This window comes from Meira miltonrushii (assembly GCF_003144205.1).
Source record: "Meira miltonrushii strain MCA 3882 unplaced genomic scaffold FA14scaffold_2, whole genome shotgun sequence".
NCBI lineage: Eukaryota > Fungi > Basidiomycota > Exobasidiomycetes > Exobasidiales > Brachybasidiaceae > Meira > Meira miltonrushii.
Window position 1 is genome coordinate 2,954,856 of NW_020289944.1, and position 17,288 is coordinate 2,972,143.

A 17,288-nucleotide genomic window follows, 5' to 3' on the forward strand; every position below is an offset into this window, starting at 1 on the left:
CATATTTTTGCTGCATTTACAATACATTTTCTACAATACAAGATCTGATCAAAATCGCTTTGCCCTTTGCTGAATCGCAATGATTTGCTCTACGATCACTTTGGCATCTGGCCTCAAATGGTCTCGTCAGAGTCTAAATCGCTGTTCAGCATGGTTTTGCTCGTTGACGGTTTCTCCTTGCCATTGGTACGACGTCTTTTATCACGCTTTTTCTTGATCGGACTTGAAAGACGCCAATCCTCGTCATTCTCATCGTCGTCATCGCTTGATTTCTCATCGTCTGATGCGAGCACGATGGGAGAATCTAAGTTTCCCATACGCGCTTTTCGACGAGTGATTCTGCGTGGTCCGGATGCTTGCTTGTCGTCAACTGGTCTTGTTGTCTTTGCCTTGGACTTGGTAGCAATCCCGCTGTCAAGTGGAAGTGATGCGTCTTCGTCGATGGTTGGGGTCTCCCTCTTCACTTCTTCCTCCTTTTCAGACTCGGAGGACTTCACCTCAACTTCTGCCAGTAAATCGTAAGCTTCTCTGGCTTGTTTGAGCAATTTTCTGTGATGTGCATTCAATTCCTTGAAAGGCGTAGTCTTCAATTGAACGGCAAGAACAGCAATTCGTCCAACAAGAAACGTTGCTTTGGCAATGGTGTTCTCCACTTCAGCTGGAACCCGTAAACCTTCTCCATCGTTGTTTCCCACCATGGTTCGGGTGATCTTCACCCCATCTAATAAAGTACGCAAATTGTTGGTATTCACCTCGAGGACTTCGTAAAATTCCAGCAAGATTTGGGGAGTAACACTCTCAATGCTTTCGATCATTTCAACGATCTCGCTTGCATCATTTTTTGCTTCTGCCAGGGTTTTCTCTGCAGATTCAGAGACCCAAAAATCTGCACCGTCAGCCATATTGATATTATGATCGTGAATGAAAAGAGGTGGTGGTAGTACGGATTCGGAGCTTTCACGTAAAGAACTTGTAATCATATTCATATCCCGTAACGGAACCGCTCGGACCAGTTGCAGTGAATATAATGCAAATCTATTACAAATCTATTGTATTCTATTCTATGATATTATAATGCTACTCTCCTCTTTTCTCAAATGACTACTCGATCCTTATCGTTTGCACCTACTCCAATGAAAGCACATGCGAATGCAAACAATTCTTGATCTTCTTGCGACCATTCCTTACCGGGTGATCGATAACTAGTCTGCAATAATTTTGTCATCCTTTGACGTAAGATGCGCAAAGCTAAAGCCGTTTTCAAATCATAAAACGTTGTTCGTATTCGTTGACGATCGATATACAGACTTTTTGCGGAAAATTTGAAATCTGCTTCACCACAAAGCATCATCAAAGCTCGATCATCAATCGCTCCCGTTTCCCATGCATATAGCCTGCGCGATTGCATAATGGTGAAATAGACCAAATGGTGAATAGACTTGTGCAATGATCCAAGATGCAACTTGAAGTTCACAGAAGAAGGATGAATGGCAGCAGGTGCATTATTCGTGAGCGTCTTCAATTGACCGTTGCGTGAATCGATTGAAAGCAACTTAGGATACAAGGCTGTAACAAGAGCCGCATTCACTTGCGAAAGACTTGCGCTATTCTCGTCCAAATAAGCAGGAACTCGCATAAATTTGGTCTTCGAAGAATGGAATCGGAATCGTGCACCAACGATCTCTTGGCGTTCTTGGTTGGTGACTTGCACATAACCAGCATCCAACAAATACGTCATGTATTGTTGACGTAACTCTTCAATTTGAATCAAATTGGTCATGTTCAAGAAACATTTTAAACAAAACTGTCTTCCAACTCCATTCTCGGTTGATCTTCTCCATGCGTTGAATGCGCGAACCATTGTGACGAAATCGTTATCGCCTGCGTCGAATGACTTTTTCGCCGCTCTTGCTTCCAATTCACGACCAAAGGGAACATTAAATGGGCTCTTTGCATTCAAAGTGGCAGCAATCGTCAGCGCAGAATCCAAAACCCGCAGATTACATGCAATCAACAGGAACTTTGCCATATATACGTCCAATGGCAAACGTGATAATTGTCTACCCAAAGGCGTGATATCTTCGTTCGTCGTTAGTGCCTTGATCTCCACCAGAGAAGCAACGCTTCTTTGAACATTGATCGCAGAAGGTGCATCGAGGGCTTTGCTCAGGGCATCCTCAATGCTATTCCCGATCTTGACCTTCATCACCTTTAGTTTCAATGCCAAATCCTGCAAGGATAAACGCAAGATTTCCGGAATGGGATGCTCGGCCAAGAAGGAATCATGTCTGAAACGGGTGAATAAATGCCAACAGATTCCATTCTGTACTCTTCCAGCACGACCTCTGCGTTGTTTTGCATTACTTCTTGCCACGAAGCATTCCACCAACTTGCTCAATTGTCTTTTTTCATCAAATCGCATTTCCCTGTGCTTACCAGTATCGATCACACAAGTGATGTCAGGAATTGTGATACCTGTTTCTGCAATATTTGTGCTAAGAACGATCTTTCGAACACCTTCTGGTGGTAGATCGAAAACGAGAGATTGGTTCTCACTGGTGATCGTGGAGTGCAGAGGCCAAATTTGGAACTCTCTCGTTCCGAATCGTTTGTGCGCTTGCAGCATATCATGCAATTTACGGATCTCTGCGATACCGGGAAGGAAGATCAATGTTGCAGCACTATACTGTTGAAGGTGAGCAGGACCGAAGCACATTTGATCAAGCAGTGACACGATCAAGTCATGATTTACGATGTTTTCATCCATTCGATCTAAAGTGCTCACAGTCTTTGGCCTGTATGTTCCGTTTGCAGAGATGTTTGATGGCTGAGATTGTTGTTCCTCATTCTCATCAAGATCGTCATCGTCATCTTCTCCTGTCACTGCAAGTCGACCGGCATTGTTGACGTCATTTGGAGCTCCGTTTTTTCGATTTCTGCGTCGTGCATAGGTAGATCCTTCTTCGATGATGTAATCGCAAAGTTCAACGGCATCTTCGAGCCAATGTACTTCGACTGGGAATGTTCTTCCAGGCACGTTGACTGTAGGACAGCCGCCGAAGTAGGCACTTATTCTTTCAGCGTCCAACGTAGCAGACATGAGAACGACCTTGAGATCCTTTCTCACATTCATCAGGCTTTTAAGAATGATCAAGAGGAAATCTGATTCGATCGAACGTTCGTGAACTTCATCAACGATGATATGGCTCACATCGTCCAATTGACCAGCTTCTAGCATGCGTAAGACGATACCAGTTGTTGCATAAATCAATCTTGCATTCCGTCCAATGTTGTTTTCCAAGCGAACTGCCGAACCGATCAAGCTATCATCTTTTCCCACCGCACCTTTGTGTTCACCCAATTCTGCAGACACACGTTCAGCCAAGGAAATTGCCGAAATTCGACGAGGTTCAGTGACTAGGATTCTGCACGGCAATGCTGCTCGTAACCTTTGCTCCAGAATGAATGAAGGGATTTGCGTAGACTTTCCGCATCCAGTCTCACCACTCAAGACGACTACTTGATTTTGATCCAAAATTTCAAGAAAATGCTCTTTGTAGGCTGCAATTGGTAGATTCTGTCTGCCAGGTAGCATAGTTTGGAAATTCTTGCTGGATTCATGCGAGTTCCACATCCGTTTACCAGCTTCATCCCTGTGCTCAGGTCTTTCTTCATCATCTGCTAGGGCATCGTCTACGACCGAATCTGTCGGCTTCGTGAGAGGCTGTTTTGCACGCAAGGCCTTCTTTGTCTCTTCAGCGTCTCGGTTGGCAGCTTCTAGTCTGGGCCCGAGAACTGTAAGGATATTTTTGAATTGCTTGCGACTCAAATCATCTTTCTCGCCTTTCTTGCACTCAGCGAGCTCGTCCCACCATTCACGGAATCCTGCTGATAGCGTTTTATCTGCTCTAGGATCGATGCACATCAAAGCAGCAATGGCCATCATATCATCAGCAGAAGTTTGGCTTAAAGTTGCCATACCCGTCATTGTATATATGTCCGCCAAACCGTTCAGCCATCGCATAGTCAAACGACTACGGAACATGCGTCCTCCCGTTGCAATTGGCTCGTAACGAATTGTGGCTGAAGGGTTTCTTCTTCTCAGTGCATCACTGAGTATGCTTCTTGGGGCCTTGCTACCATGCACTTTGATAGCTTGTGGAGGAAGATCGAATAATGTGATTTTGGTCTGCGTTGAGGTGTCCATCACTTCTGTGGCCTGTTCGTCGAGGAGATCGCCAAAGAGACCACCTTCATCTGTATCAAGCTGGTTCACTGTTGAATCAAGGGATCCATCACCGTTCGACGAGAGCATGTTGCTTTGTTCCATTGCATTCAAAACATCAGCTTTTGCTTTTGCTTTCTTTGCTGCATCAATCTTGCCTTCCTCTGCTTCCCAGTCCATCCTGAGCCGCTGGAATTCATTGTCCGCCGAAACTTTATGCCAATTAGGACTAATTTGACAATCATCTATGGTAACACGTGCTTTTGCCTTTACAGATTGCCATTTTCGTCGAACGTCATTGAGCTCAGGACTTGTTTCTCCTTTGCACAGCTTTTCGACTTGTGTTGATTTCTTGTCTGCTTGAATGATGAAAAGGCGTGCTTGCGCATATGCCAAATCAGGTTTCTCGAGCGAATCGATCTGATCTTGATCGTCCAATGATCTCAATGCAGCATTGCAGAACACCTTTGCATCTTCGATTGCTTCTTTCGCCTCTGCTGATGAGACGGTGGGTGTATGAGAGCCACTTTGGGTGTCTAATGGTGTATTGCTTCCTGAGTATGCAGCTCTAGATGTGGTACCGGACGTTGGCGCTCGTTCAAAAGTGAAACCGCGATGAAAGGGTGGTCTAGTATCATCAATTGCTAGAGTGTCGGTATTGTCTGTTTCGTCTTCAGAGTTGTCGTTTTCCTTCGTCCGAGATGATTGTGTGCTTTTCCCATCACATCTTCTTTCAACGTCTTCAAGCTCTTCCAACGATAATGCACCAACAAGACAAGCAACACATTCATCGATATCAGTGACACTTTGACATTCGCTCAAAGCAGCTATTGCCTGTTTTGCTGTAAAGCCAAGTCGCAAAAGCAATGCATGTGTGACAAGAGCTTTCTGTAGGAGTTCACTGGCAGCGGAAGAAGGTCGTACATGAGCAAGTAAGGATGAGATATCATCATCTTGCTCCGGTTCCTGTGCTATAGCCGCTGCTTCCTCTTTCTCATTCCCTTTTGCAAATGAGTCTAGAATATCATCTCTTAATTGCGGATCCATTTCAAAGATGGGCAACTGCTTTGAGAATCGGCGATCAAATTCAATCGTTTTCCAGAATCGGGCGACGTCCTTTTCCACTCGGTCACGTAAACGTTCAACAACATTTTGTAGTGCTTGTTCTTCTTCTTTTGCTGCATCAAACTCGGGTTTTATGTTATTCTCGACAGATAATGTCTCATTTTCAATAGCATTCCACCCTACTGCATCGCTTCCTGTTTCGTCAATTGCATTGCTGTCCTTCTGATTTGTCTTTCCTATACCATTTCCACCATTGTCTTCCACATTCTTCGATTCTGATGAGCTACTCGGCTGTTGTGTGGTATTCTTGCTTGGCGTGGAGGTAGTAGCGAATCCACGATTGGCGACCGGCTTCAAAGCCGACTTTTTCTTCTTTGCCATTCTGTGAATTGAGATAGGTTGATGTTGAAGGGAATAAGACCCCTCTGCTAGTTATTGTTCATCTTGTTTGTCTAATTAGTTCAACAGTTTGAGAAGATTCATGACATTCTCGGCTATTTTTATTTAAAGTAGAGAAGAAGAGGAAGAAAGCGCTAAAAGGGAATCGGCAGCCACGCGTCGAGTGTGCATTGAGAGAAGATCTGAGCGCGGCTGTGTTCACTTAAACTCCGAGTGGCGGAGAAGGAAGGTGTCTTGTGTGTGTGTTGGCATTACGGAAGGTGTGTGTCTCTTGAACATCATCTCTTATATATCTCAACCCAACAAGATGATGAGAAACACTTACTTGCTAGCATTGCTCTTGTTTGCATTCATTGCTAATGCTTTGGCAGGTGCAGCATCTAGTAGCGTTTTGGACTTGACAAAGACGGCAGATTTCGAAGCAACAGTTGGAAAACAAAAAGGTGCATTGGTCGAATTCTTTGCTCCATGGTGTGGTCATTGCAAGAAGTTGGCACCTACATATGAAGAATTAGGTGATGCATTCGCATCAAAGAAGGACTCAATCGTTATCGCAAAAGTTGATGCAGATGCAAATCGTGAATTGGGTCAACGTTTCGGCGTTCGTGGATTCCCAACTTTGATGTGGTTCAAGCCAAACAGTCTAGAACCTGAAACATACGACGGAGCAAGAGATTTAACAAACCTGAAAAAGTACGTAGAGGAACAAAGCGGTAAACGTGCACAAAACAAACCTGCAGTTCCCTCAAAAGCCGTTCAACTGGATTCTAACAACTTCAATTCGATCGTAAAGGACTCAAACAAGCACGTCTTTGTGGAATTTTATGCACCTTGGTGTGGATTCTGCAAAAAGGTTGCTCCTGTGATCGAACGTGTTGCTGCTGCATTCGAAAATGAAGATGATTGTGTTGTCGCTCAAATGGACGCAGACAATGCGGCAAATCGTGAATTTTTGACAGCAAACAATATCGAAGTTTCAGGTTATCCAACTTTCCGTACTTACCCTAAAACCAAAAAGGATACGCCCGAAAAGTTCCAGCAAACTGCAGATATGGACGAAACGGAAGCCAAGATGATTGAACACATCAACTCTCACTGCTTCACACATCGTATCGTTGGTGGTGGTTTGTCAGATTTGGCTGGCCGAATCCCTCTTCTCGACACTCTTGCCAGTCGATTCTACGTCTCTGACCCTAAAAAGGATGAACGTAAGAATATCGTTGAAGAGACAAAATCTTTTGTTGAACGTGTCAGCAAATCTACTAATGCATCTGATGCGAAGAACGCAGCAGCAGCATATTACATCAAAGTGATGGACAAGACGATGGACGAACCTTCGTATTTGGAACGTGAAACGAAGAGATTGGCAAGTTTGATGAAAAAGCATACAGAAGGCACAAGTGTTTTGGTTGCGCGCAAATACGACGACTTAAAGAGAAGATCAAACATTTTGGCCAGCTTTGCCAAAAAAGAAATGAGTGAAAAAGCACGAGAAGCTGCTGAAAAGATTACAAAAGGAAAAGATGAATTATGATTGCTCCTGTACAACTTTATACAAAATACTCTTCAGTTAATCTTGTACGTACAAGGATAAATACAAAATGATGGGATGTTAAATAGTAGTATACAAATCTCCAAATGATAAGAAAGTGACGTGAGAGAATATGTTGAATACATTTGCGTATAATGAAGATCGATTAGGCAGCGTAAGGGATACCTTCTACGTTGTTTGACTTGCGCATGTTGGATGCAGATCCTGTATGTCGCATGGAAGCGGATTCTAAGCGTCCGCCATTGTTGTGAGAATCGTCAATTTTCTCATTGGAACGATCGACTAGTGGCTGGGTTTGTTGTTGGTTCTGCTGAACGGCTTGTTGTTCATAAAAGAGCCAATCTTGCAATAAAGTCGTTCTACTTTGATATTCAGCAATAATTTTCAAAGCTTGTCTTCCTCCATCAGACGGCAATTCTTGCGTATCCCTTGATTGGGTGATCGGTTTGCATTCTGTGGTGTTCGTTAAACGGATGTGTCGTAATTTGTTGTTTGGAACATCTTTTACGTAGATCCATTTCACCTTGAATGTTCCCTTCCATTTGCCTTCTTGAACCCAGACGTTGGAGTTGGACGAATAGTCAATCGGCGTCAACATCTCAGCTACTCCGCAGAAGTGTCCGCTTGCATTCACGCTGAAGAAAAGGTATAGAGGACCGTCATTGCTACTTTCCTTGTAAGCTCGGTCTAGTCTTTGATTACCTTTCTCAGTTGACGCCCAGATTTCATGCTTCAAACTTCTTTGTACGTCATCTTCCGTGAAAGACTTGATAACAAAAAACCTTGCTTGAGGCGGATTGATGTTGAAAGTTGAAGGCGATGGATTGTAGCCTTTTGATAAGATTAGGGAACGTACTCGAGGGTCAAGTGATGGATCACTCAAAGGACCCAATACGGGCATTGGTTGTGGTCCCATCGGTCGTGCAGTCTGACCCATCATTTGAGGCATGCCTGTTGTGCTTTGATAAGTATATCCGAGGTTGTTATTATACATTGCAGGAAGTTGAGCGCCCATCCGCATGAGATCATTCGGGTTCGCTGGCAAGCCTGCCGCGTTGCGAACTTGATTTGGTGGAAGCACTGGATTACTATATTGTGCAGCATTTGTACCAAATTGAGGCAGATTGTAGGATTCGCTGTCTCCTCTGCCAAAAGGTACAGTTCCATTATCGGAAGGAGAATCGCCTTGACTGTGTATTGTCTCACCCGATCGTACGCCCGCTGCTTGAATTGCTCCCTCATTCTGAATTCCGGTCAACTTTTCCTTTGAGTATTGCCATCCTTCTTGCAAACCAGGATATGCGGTTTGAGGACCACGCAAAGATGGAATACTTGGTCTGCCTGGAAGTCCATGAACCTGCTTAGTAAATTGATTGGAGATCGAATTGGAGGACGCTTCCCGGTGATGACCATGTCCGATTGGAGGGACATAAGCTGAGGCGGATGCAGGTCCAGCTTCTGGGTAACCTTGATGCTGCCCTGGTCTCCCTCGTTGAGCTAATGCATCTCGGTTGGTGATCAGAGAAGGCAACTTTGGACGAGCTTCACCGCCATAGGTAGAAAATTGAGGTAATGGAGCATCCTCACTTCTGTGCAATGACAGTTGTGCCATTTGAGCGTGTACATCCATCAATGAAGTTGAGAGTTGAGTTGATGAATGTGAGATGGGATCAGATTGCTGCATTGACTCTTCTTCGATATTCCGTCCTTTCACGATATCATCAGAGCGGATATTGAGCATTTCTGCAGTACTTTGCGGTCCGATCGGTGATCGATTACTATCTGAAGACGAGAGAGCTGCACCGATCGCATACATTGGACTGCGATTTTGAGTCCTCTCGTTCGCATTTGGAGACAAGGTAGGAGATTGTATTCCACTGCCGATCGCAGGCTGAGTATGCTCTTGTCGCATACGACCTGCTGCCTGCCTGCCTGCATGATAGTTCAGAGATTGATGACGACGAACAATACCTGCACTCGACCCGAATGCTGAACCAGGGATGATGGGGGAAGATGCAAAAGGTCCTTGATCCAATCTGTTCACATGGGCACTTTCACTTCTTTGATGATTACTGTTTGATCGTTCACCGCCAACGACAGGTGATTGAATCGATTCCATAGGTGAAGTGCCAAATGTTGAGATTGGCTGAGAAGGATAGCGTCTGTGTGTTGCCATGCTGATTTGCGAAGGTTGCCAAGTACTTGAAGCGTCCAGCACTTCGCTTTCCTCCTCTACATTCGGGATCAAACTTTCCTTTCTCTTCATCATTGCTTCCCAATCGTCTTCGCCCTCTTCTTTGCCTCCTGTAATGTCTGAAAGGCTATTCTTGCTTGGCGAGGTCAAAGGATAGGGTGGAAATTGTCGATCGAGTCTTTTACGATAGTTTGAAGCACTTGAGGCAATTGTATGATTCCTTCTTGGTGCAGCGGATGAATCACGCTCGAAAAATAAACGATCATCGTCTTCTACAGTCGATGCCAAGTGTAAACCGCCACCGGCAGAACGAAAACCAGACATGCTAGTCTTGCCTCTATCTGCATTGATATATCCTGCACTACTGCTACTTGTCATCATATTTTGTCCTTGTTGTTCAAAAGGATATTCTTCTTCATTGCTTTCAAAGAGCGTCCTTTGTTTCATTGGTGAGGCTGAGGCTGGCGCCCTGCCATAAAGTGAGAGTTCGGGTGATGTACGTGGTGTCATACTCAAAGGATTCAGAGGGGTGCGCAAGTTGCCTTCTGATTGGCCGATTTGACTTGGATGAGAATAGCGTGATGTATTTGAATCACTTTCACTCCCTGGTTGAGTGGCCCAAGGTGAAATGATTGAATTAGAGGGATGTCGATTCTCGTTACCCTTTATGTCGAATATCTCATTCGCGGTTGGCGAGAATGTTTGGGTCCTTCTTGGAATGGAAGATTGTGAGCTGGATCTGATCAATGTTTCTTGATCGTTTTCATCATCTTGTTGTTTATTTTGATTCTCCCACTGCTTTTGACGAGCGAATGCAGTAGAAGCTGAGCTTGGGAATGTGAAGTGATTCATATTGATACAATGATGATCAACTGGATCCTACCAAGTCACTTAAGATTTGTTCCCAAATTCTTCAAAAGCAACAATTTGAGATTGTCTCTTCCGATGACTGTTGTAGTGATGATGATCATAAAGATAACTTTAATTATCCTTATAAATTGCAATCGTATGCATTAAAATGGATTAAAGGCCGTGCGCGAAACCTGTCACACTTATAGGAAATAAAATTTCCGGCTCCAGATGAGTGGCACACTAATGAATGAATGAATGCATTCATTAAAATCAATCTCCCTATCTTATAAGGACCGTTCCGTAAATAGCCTTCCTTGTTCTTGTCACATCATCATGACATCCGTTAAAGGAGTACTACCGATCATATTGTGTGGAAAGTCAACAAATGTTGCTAATGCAGTAAGCAAGGCTCTTCAGCCGCAAATACAGAGTGAGTCTTGTTGTAGGAATGATGAGCTGTCAAATGAATAGAAGCTCAACTTAATCATAATCAATCTAGTCACACATACATACTTTAGCGTTGAATCAGCAAAAGAAGAAATACCAAAAGTGTTGAAAATCAAAGATGAAAACCGACCTTTAGCAGTAATGCTAGGAGGTGCTTTTGACGATCAAGCATTTTCGGACATTCGTAATGCTGTCTCACAATCTGGAGAAAAGACAACTTGGCTACGCAAAGACAACAATCAGAAGGCCTCGGTATCACCCTCTGAAAATCAAGCAGGCTATGGAGAAGAAGTAGCTTTGAGAGCGAAAGAGTTGCTTCTGAAGTTGGCTTCAAACCAATCACTTTACAATCCCTCGAATGATGTGGAGGTCTATTGATGGGGATGGACGAAATAGAACTCACGGAATGGGTCGATGCTAGATATCTATACTCCGGAAAATAGTAAAGGAATGCTATAATTGCCATATTGTCGGCTTCAAAGCACAAATTCGACACTCGCTTGCGGTAAAATATAAATTGCGTGACAATGATCTCTAGGATTAAAAATACAGTATAGTAAAGGAAGGAAAGACTACTGGTTCCTTTCATTATGGTTAGGATCCGGTAACATATTGTGGATGTTTTGTGGTACCTCACTGATAGCCTGTGTTGGGCTAACGGGTGCACTGTTTCCGCCTGTCACGCTATCATCATGTTGTCCGAGCCCGTACAAGCCTCCAAATTTGGCATCTTGAAAGCCATACAAAGCATTGATTTCTGCCAAAGATCCACTGCCACCTCTGGTGTTTTGATTGGCTTGACTGAGATTCGGAGATGCGGTCATGAACGGATTCGAATCATCTCCGAACCTATTCTGGGTGAATGAAGGATTTGCGCCTCCTCGCAAGAGCGATGCATTCAATCCGAAAGGGATGGAGGTTTTTGTTCGTATCGTCGAGGAAGGACCACCTGGCGCAGCACTCGATGAGATACCCAAGTGGGGAGAATTTGTAGCCGGCAAGCCTGCTGTAGTGCCCGGTGCGCCCCAAATATCATGTTGAACTTGTGGCGAAGGTGCTAAGCTATTCGAAGCAGGTGCCCAAGGTGAGCCTGTCCCTCCAAGCCAGGTGTTCGTATTGGGAGAGTGACCAATGTTGCTGCTCGTATTTGCGTGATTTGTTGATGGGATGTCCAAATGACTTGCTGAACCTCTGCGCGAATTGTCATTCTCACCCGTAAGGAACGGAGCAGATGAAAATGGGAATCGACCAGCAATTGTAGGGGAATGATCGACAGCAGGTTGATAAAGAGCACGACGACTGGTCATTGGACTGTTAGACGCTGATCCGAGTGCATTCGATGGAATGAATTCGGGATTGTTTGGATTCAAGATGGATGAATGCGCTCCTGCATTCTGCTGGGAAAAATTTGGGTAGTCTTGTGAGTAAGGAGCATACATTGCACTATCCTGCTCGACACCGCCACTTCCACTGCTGCCTCCCGCAGCATGGTGACCCACACCCTGCTGGCCATGATGACGGTTTTGTCGATTTTGATGCTTGCGTGAAGATGGGTTGGCTGCGCTGTTACCCGAATTGCCAGCTCCTCTGGCTGTTCCACGGGACGCACGACCTCCCCTTCCTCTTCCCACTTGAGGTGGAATTAATGCGCCGCCTTGAGATTGTTGTTGCTGGGGTATCATTCCATAGAAGCCCGCAGTAGGTGGTAAAGAGGGCCTGCGTAAGGTAAGTTCGATTTCGCTATGGATCCGTGCAAGCTCTTGCTCCAATTCAACAATCTTTTCGCCTTCAAGCTTTTCTTTATTAGACTGCTTGTCCTCTATAGATTTGTTGATATGTTGCAATTCCTTTTCCAATGCTTCTATCTCTTCTGTATCATTACGAATATTGGACTGACTCAGTCGTACTTTTTCTTCTACTTCAGTACGCACTTGTTCTAGCTCGTCGTCTTTCTCTTTCACACGTTCTTCCCATACTTCCCGCTCACTTTCGACCGCAATTGCCTCTTCATCGATATCCTTTGACTGTGTAGTCGCTTGACGAATGCTCTCTTGCAACGCTAATACTTTTTGTTTGCTTCTATGATCTACGTCGCTCATTCGTTCCAATCCTCGTCTGATTGCTTCAATCTCATTCCGTAGAGCCGATTCAGCACGAGAAGCGTCCTTGCGTGCTTTCCGTACTGCAGCTTGTATTGCCGCAACTTTTGCAGCTCCGTTTGAAGTCAAGCTGCTTGCAATTACTGGTGCACTCGTATCGGGTACGTCATTGCTTATAGATTCGCTGGTGTCTTGCATAGGTGGTGTGTGTGTTCGTTTGATGCGAGGTATCTGTACCGCATTTCCACTCGCTACTGTGCTCGTTCTGTCAACGCTTGTCTGCAGTTGCTGTGCGATTGCAGATGCATCCGAAGATCGCTTCTCATCTACTTCTGTAGTGACAGAGATAGCAGATTGTTTGTCTTCCACATTGACATGCATCTCATAATCTCTGCCTGGATTCAAGCCATATACCACAATAAATGCTTCCTCTGTTCCACTATCGCCAATGACCACCTTACTCCAAGGAACTCCATTAATGCAAACAGTGACACTAGAATCGAGTATATTGGAGCGCAGATCATCGGATGCTTCAGAAGGTGTGATGATGTCATCATCATGACTTGCTAAAAGCGATCCACTTTGTGGTGTGTCCAAATCTAGGGTTTTGTCCATATCATTGTTAGCGCCATCATGGATGTATTGATCCTCTTCGTCTACAGCAGTGGCTGCATCATCTGATTGCCAATCTTCACTATCCCTTCTCTGTACGGATGTTTTGCCGCCACGACCACGTTTGGCCGGGCTGATATTGCGAACTGTTACCTTTGTCACCTTCCTGTTTGGACTTCTGCTTGCTGTTACACTGCTGGTCACATTCTCGTTCGCTTGAATCCGTTGAACAGGTGAGCCACGTGGTACATTGTTTGCCTTTAGAGCACCAGATACGCCTCTTGATTGCCTAAAGTTTGATCGCGGAATCGCACTCAATGGGAAAGGTCTTTGAGACCATAATAAAGAAACTGAAACGGAAGTGACTGCATGGACTTCTAATCGATACGGATGGTGATGATTATGAGAAGATCGCAAAGGTTGTGATCCGGTTGTCATTTGTCCACCTCCGCTTGCTATTGCGGAGGATGGTGTGATCGTCATTACCAGTAGTGGATGGGAAAGTGATGGAAGTAGAACAAAAGGTTGAAATGCATCTTGATTAAATTTTGTTACTTCCGTAAAAATATAAAAACACGCCAAAGGTGTTTCAGGCTTTACGCAGTACAAGTCACATTGCATGTAATGTATTTCACGCCCAGAACAAATCACACACTATTCACGCCATAAACTGGGCAACATCATAATATTATTTTCACTTCATACATCGATCATCGTTCCTCTCTCAGATGAAAGACGCCAAAAGTAGTTACACGGAAATATAAAGTATTTTTAGAATTTAGGAGTTATTCAAACTCCCCAAAGAAGCTCTTAGGAGGGAGGTGACAAGGTGACTTTGTCGATCTTGCATGTCACAGTACCATCCCCTGTGCTTGAGGAGAGACCTTCGATCTTGTAGTTGACGGAGCTCGAGTAAGGTGAATCTTTGCACCAGCTCAAGTCTGAACCGTAGGCCACGACTTCGGTATTCGTGAAAACGACATCACCAAAGTTCCAATCGACATTGTACAATTCACAGTCAAAAACTGTTTGTGTCATGGATTTACCGATTTCAAAGTTGTAACTTGCTTTGTCTCCATTCTCATTCGATACTTCAGAGTACCAATTATTTTTGCCGTCGTTTGAGTTTTGTAATACATAGCTTAATGTACTTGAAAGGGGAGCAGGTACCGATCCATTTGCGCCAGTGTATGAATTATCGCTATCGACTAAGGGAGCAGAAGATAAAGTCATTAAAAAGACATGCATCAAACAAACGACAAGGATAGAGTCAACATACCATAATTGTTACCCCAGATCCAGTGACCATCTCTTCCATCTGCGCAAAAAAAAGAGATTTAAAGTATCAGTACCACCGAGAACGTCAGTACCCTTCACGTGAAAATGAATACGCACCCAAGACTGGCTGTAAGACACCATTGTTGCCAGAAGCCAGAAGACCAGGCCACAAATATGGAATGCCGCTGTTGATATCGGTGCTTGGTACTTGCATTTGACCTGTCATGGATTTGACACCGCTATTAATTGGATAAAAGTCGATAAAATGGTGATCGGCGGAAGCACTCATTGCAAAAAGAGCCGAAGCGAGAGCGACCAAGCTGGCCAAAGATGTGATTGTCTTCATTTTTTAGAAAAAGGGAGGAGAAAGAGGAAGAGAGAGTGGAGAATTATTTTAATGAGGAATGATGATAACAATCGTGGATCATTGTGTCTTTTATATGCCTTTTGAAGAACCACAAAAGTCAATTCGGAAACGCTTCTGCTCTCGGCTTTCTCTGATCTCTTAATATCGCCGGAATAAAAAGCTAGACACAATTCACCGAAGAATATATTCTAATATTATGTGGGAAAGGGCAACCGCGGAAGCGAATCAATGCATGGACAAAGATTGCCAAACATACGGCTTTATCAAAACAAATTACCCACTCGAATGTGAAACAGCATGGAAAAGTTGCCGTAGGATTTATTCTTGTTATTGTATAGCGTGGTTGATCATCATCTTTGTTTGTTTTTAAGGCTCATTCTTCTTTCCACTAATGCACGCTTTGCATGAGGAGGCCCTTAATTACCGAATGACAGCGTGGAGCCCCACATTTCTGTCAATGATTCACCATCAACGACTTCTAGATGCATAAACCCTAAAAGATGAACGAACATTGATTGCCGAAGATGAACTAAAGAAGAGGCCGTGATAAATTTCAATCTGTTTCATGCACGCACGCTGTTTTGCACTCTTAAAGTTTAGAAGAAGTTCTTTAAACGCTAAATTAGTATCACCCACGGGTCAAAGTATACTATTCTCCATCGTTGACAGGAACCAAACAAAATGATCAATCGGAGATGTCTTATTCATCACCTTGTCCTGTTAAAGGCTAACTTTCTTCTAAAGCATTACGACCCAAAGAGGATTTATTTCGCAGTCTGAGACCCTTTCTACAACAGATCCTGAACATTCCCTAAAAACTTTTGATAGTCATCCTGTCCATCTTCTTTGTTATTGGATCCTGCCCGTTGTTCGATTTGTGATTGTAAAGAAGTGATTAATTCACTTCGTTCTTCTTCGGTTCCTCTGTCTCGTATTGCTCCAGGTGCAGCATTTACCGAACCGGGTAATCCTCCTTTAGCTGCTTTTGCTTTTTCTGCTGCTTGCTTTTTACGAATTGCAGTTGGTACGAAAGCTGTTGATTCTTTCTTTAAATCACGAAGAACAGGTTCTGCACTGATTACTGTAGTCGGCTTTCCTGGTGGCGGTCCGGGCGGTACAATTGCCTGTGAAGTTGAAGGAGGAGGTCGGGAAGGTAATGGATGTGATGTACGTGTGGAATTGTGATCTCTTGGGCTGGAATAGGGTTCATACTGATTTGGTAAAGATGTACTGCCCTGATAATACATTGGAGGCGGACGAGCAAAGTGGGCTCCTGGAGCTCCAGGCAAAGAAGGCGCTTCTCGTGGCAAAGGAGGCTGACCTGGCAGAGGCTGAATCACACTTGCTCTAGGACCTGTGGGCGCTCTTGGTGGAGGTGGGCCATCCGGCATACGAATACCTTCGCAATCGTTAGAAGAAGCGCTATCTGAGTCGTAATCAGTGTCATTGTAGGCTTTTTGTATTGGTGCAGGTCCTTGTGGCATCCTTATTCTATCATCCTCATCTCTTCTGACCATTTTGCGATCCATGCATACATGACGACCTTTGATCAACGATCCGCTGGTTGTAAGACGATCGCGATGATGATCACTTGTCCTTCTATGTTGGTATCAAACCATGTACGCCTTACGATGGTGTAAAGATGTCAAGTGTTGTTATCGAGAAAAAAGTGGATCAAAGCGTGGCGCTAGTATTTGGCTGAGGAATAAAATTAGAGTTTTGGCATCTTTGGCTTGCGTGTCACAATTCCATTCAACTACTCCACACCTTTTGACATTGCTGGTTCCTTCTGCTCCTGCATAGATCATTCTGAGAAACCATGGATCCGAATAGCAGTTGGAGTCAAGGCCGCTTTGCAGCTCCTACAAATCCAACGATAGACACCACATCCGCTTTGGGATTACATGATAATTCTCAAAAGGCAACGGTGCCGAACAATCCAGAATGGGAGTTGCCCTTAACAAGGCTTCGTGACTTGTACTTAGATGAAACGGTTACATCTCCCCCTTCTGCCGGAACATCATTATATTTACCTGAATCATCAAGTCAACTTTCTCGCAGGATTTCCATCAATACTGAATGGGCAGCAATCCGAAGAAGTCAAGCATCAAAAAGTTCACGTCCATCTTCTTCGCCAAGTTCAGCAAGTGTGCCTTTACGTCCAGATTCGGCTCAAAGCAAAAGAGCAGCGCATAACC

General features: G+C 44.3%; 8 protein-coding genes across 8 annotated transcripts; 2 read left to right on the top strand and 6 right to left on the bottom strand.

Moving 5' to 3' along the window:
• Positions 1-113: 113 nt before the first annotated feature.
• On the bottom strand, positions 114-902 carry FA14DRAFT_155182 (uncharacterized protein; the record flags this gene model as incomplete). Its single annotated transcript, XM_025497738.1, has 1 exon — positions 114-902. One exon carries the CDS (start codon positions 900-902, stop codon positions 114-116), a length of 789 nt encoding a protein of 262 aa, XP_025356072.1.
• Positions 808-5,818, bottom strand: FA14DRAFT_46726 (P-loop containing nucleoside triphosphate hydrolase protein). Its single transcript, XM_025502392.1, has one exon. The coding sequence runs from the start codon at positions 5,669-5,671 to the stop codon at positions 1,094-1,096; it is 4,578 nt and encodes a 1,525-aa protein (XP_025356073.1). The 5' UTR covers positions 5,672-5,818; the 3' UTR covers positions 808-1,093.
• A 170-nt stretch (positions 5,819-5,988) lies between these two features.
• FA14DRAFT_145758 (uncharacterized protein) lies at positions 5,989-7,350 on the top strand. The gene has a single exon (XM_025497288.1). The coding sequence runs from the start codon at positions 5,997-5,999 to the stop codon at positions 7,221-7,223; it is 1,227 nt and encodes a 408-aa protein (XP_025356074.1). The 5' UTR covers positions 5,989-5,996; the 3' UTR covers positions 7,224-7,350.
• Positions 7,351-7,386: 36 nt separating this feature from the next.
• FA14DRAFT_145761 (YTH-domain-containing protein) lies at positions 7,387-8,201 on the bottom strand (the record flags this gene model as incomplete). The annotated part of the gene is made up of 1 exon (XM_025497289.1): positions 7,387-8,201. Exon 1 carries the CDS (start codon positions 8,188-8,190, stop codon positions 7,387-7,389), a length of 804 nt encoding a protein of 267 aa, XP_025356075.1. The 5' UTR covers positions 8,191-8,201.
• Positions 8,202-10,581: 2,380 nt separating this feature from the next.
• On the top strand, positions 10,582-11,440 carry FA14DRAFT_46748 (uncharacterized protein). Its single transcript, XM_025502393.1, has 2 exons — positions 10,582-10,717; positions 10,787-11,440. The coding sequence occupies exons 1-2, from the start codon at positions 10,621-10,623 to the stop codon at positions 11,110-11,112; spliced, it is 423 nt and encodes a 140-aa protein (XP_025356076.1). The 5' UTR covers positions 10,582-10,620; the 3' UTR covers positions 11,113-11,440.
• Positions 11,192-13,960, bottom strand: FA14DRAFT_189713 (uncharacterized protein). The gene has a single exon (XM_025501750.1). It carries the CDS (start codon positions 13,926-13,928, stop codon positions 11,307-11,309), a length of 2,622 nt encoding a protein of 873 aa, XP_025356077.1. The 5' UTR covers positions 13,929-13,960; the 3' UTR covers positions 11,192-11,306.
• Positions 13,961-14,154: 194 nt separating this feature from the next.
• FA14DRAFT_189714 (uncharacterized protein) lies at positions 14,155-15,069 on the bottom strand (the record flags this gene model as incomplete). The annotated part of the gene is made up of 3 exons (XM_025501751.1): positions 14,155-14,653; positions 14,725-14,763; positions 14,841-15,069. 3 exons carry the CDS (start codon positions 15,067-15,069, stop codon positions 14,256-14,258), a joined length of 666 nt encoding a protein of 221 aa, XP_025356078.1. The 3' UTR covers positions 14,155-14,255.
• Positions 15,070-15,704: 635 nt separating this feature from the next.
• On the bottom strand, positions 15,705-16,770 carry FA14DRAFT_160787 (uncharacterized protein). The gene has a single exon (XM_025498825.1). The coding sequence runs from the start codon at positions 16,605-16,607 to the stop codon at positions 15,879-15,881; it is 729 nt and encodes a 242-aa protein (XP_025356079.1). The 5' UTR covers positions 16,608-16,770; the 3' UTR covers positions 15,705-15,878.
• Positions 16,771-17,288: the final 518 nt, after the last annotated feature.

Bases quoted from the DNA above. Each gene is read 5' to 3' on its own strand.
- FA14DRAFT_160787 (XM_025498825.1), bottom strand. From the start codon at position 16,607: ATGGTCAGAAGAGATGAGGATGATAGAATAAGGATGCCACAAGGACCT.
- FA14DRAFT_145758 (XM_025497288.1), top strand. From the start codon at position 5,997: ATGATGAGAAACACTTACTTGCTAGCATTGCTCTTGTTTGCATTCATT.
- FA14DRAFT_189713 (XM_025501750.1), bottom strand. From the start codon at position 13,928: ATGACGATCACACCATCCTCCGCAATAGCAAGCGGAGGTGGACAAATG.
- FA14DRAFT_46748 (XM_025502393.1), top strand. From the start codon at position 10,621: ATGACATCCGTTAAAGGAGTACTACCGATCATATTGTGTGGAAAGTCA. The intron at 10,718-10,786 runs GTGAGTCTTGTT...TAATCAATCTAG, and splicing joins TCTTCAGCCGCAAATACAGA to TCACACATACATACTTTAGC.
- FA14DRAFT_46726 (XM_025502392.1), bottom strand. From the start codon at position 5,671: ATGGCAAAGAAGAAAAAGTCGGCTTTGAAGCCGGTCGCCAATCGTGGA.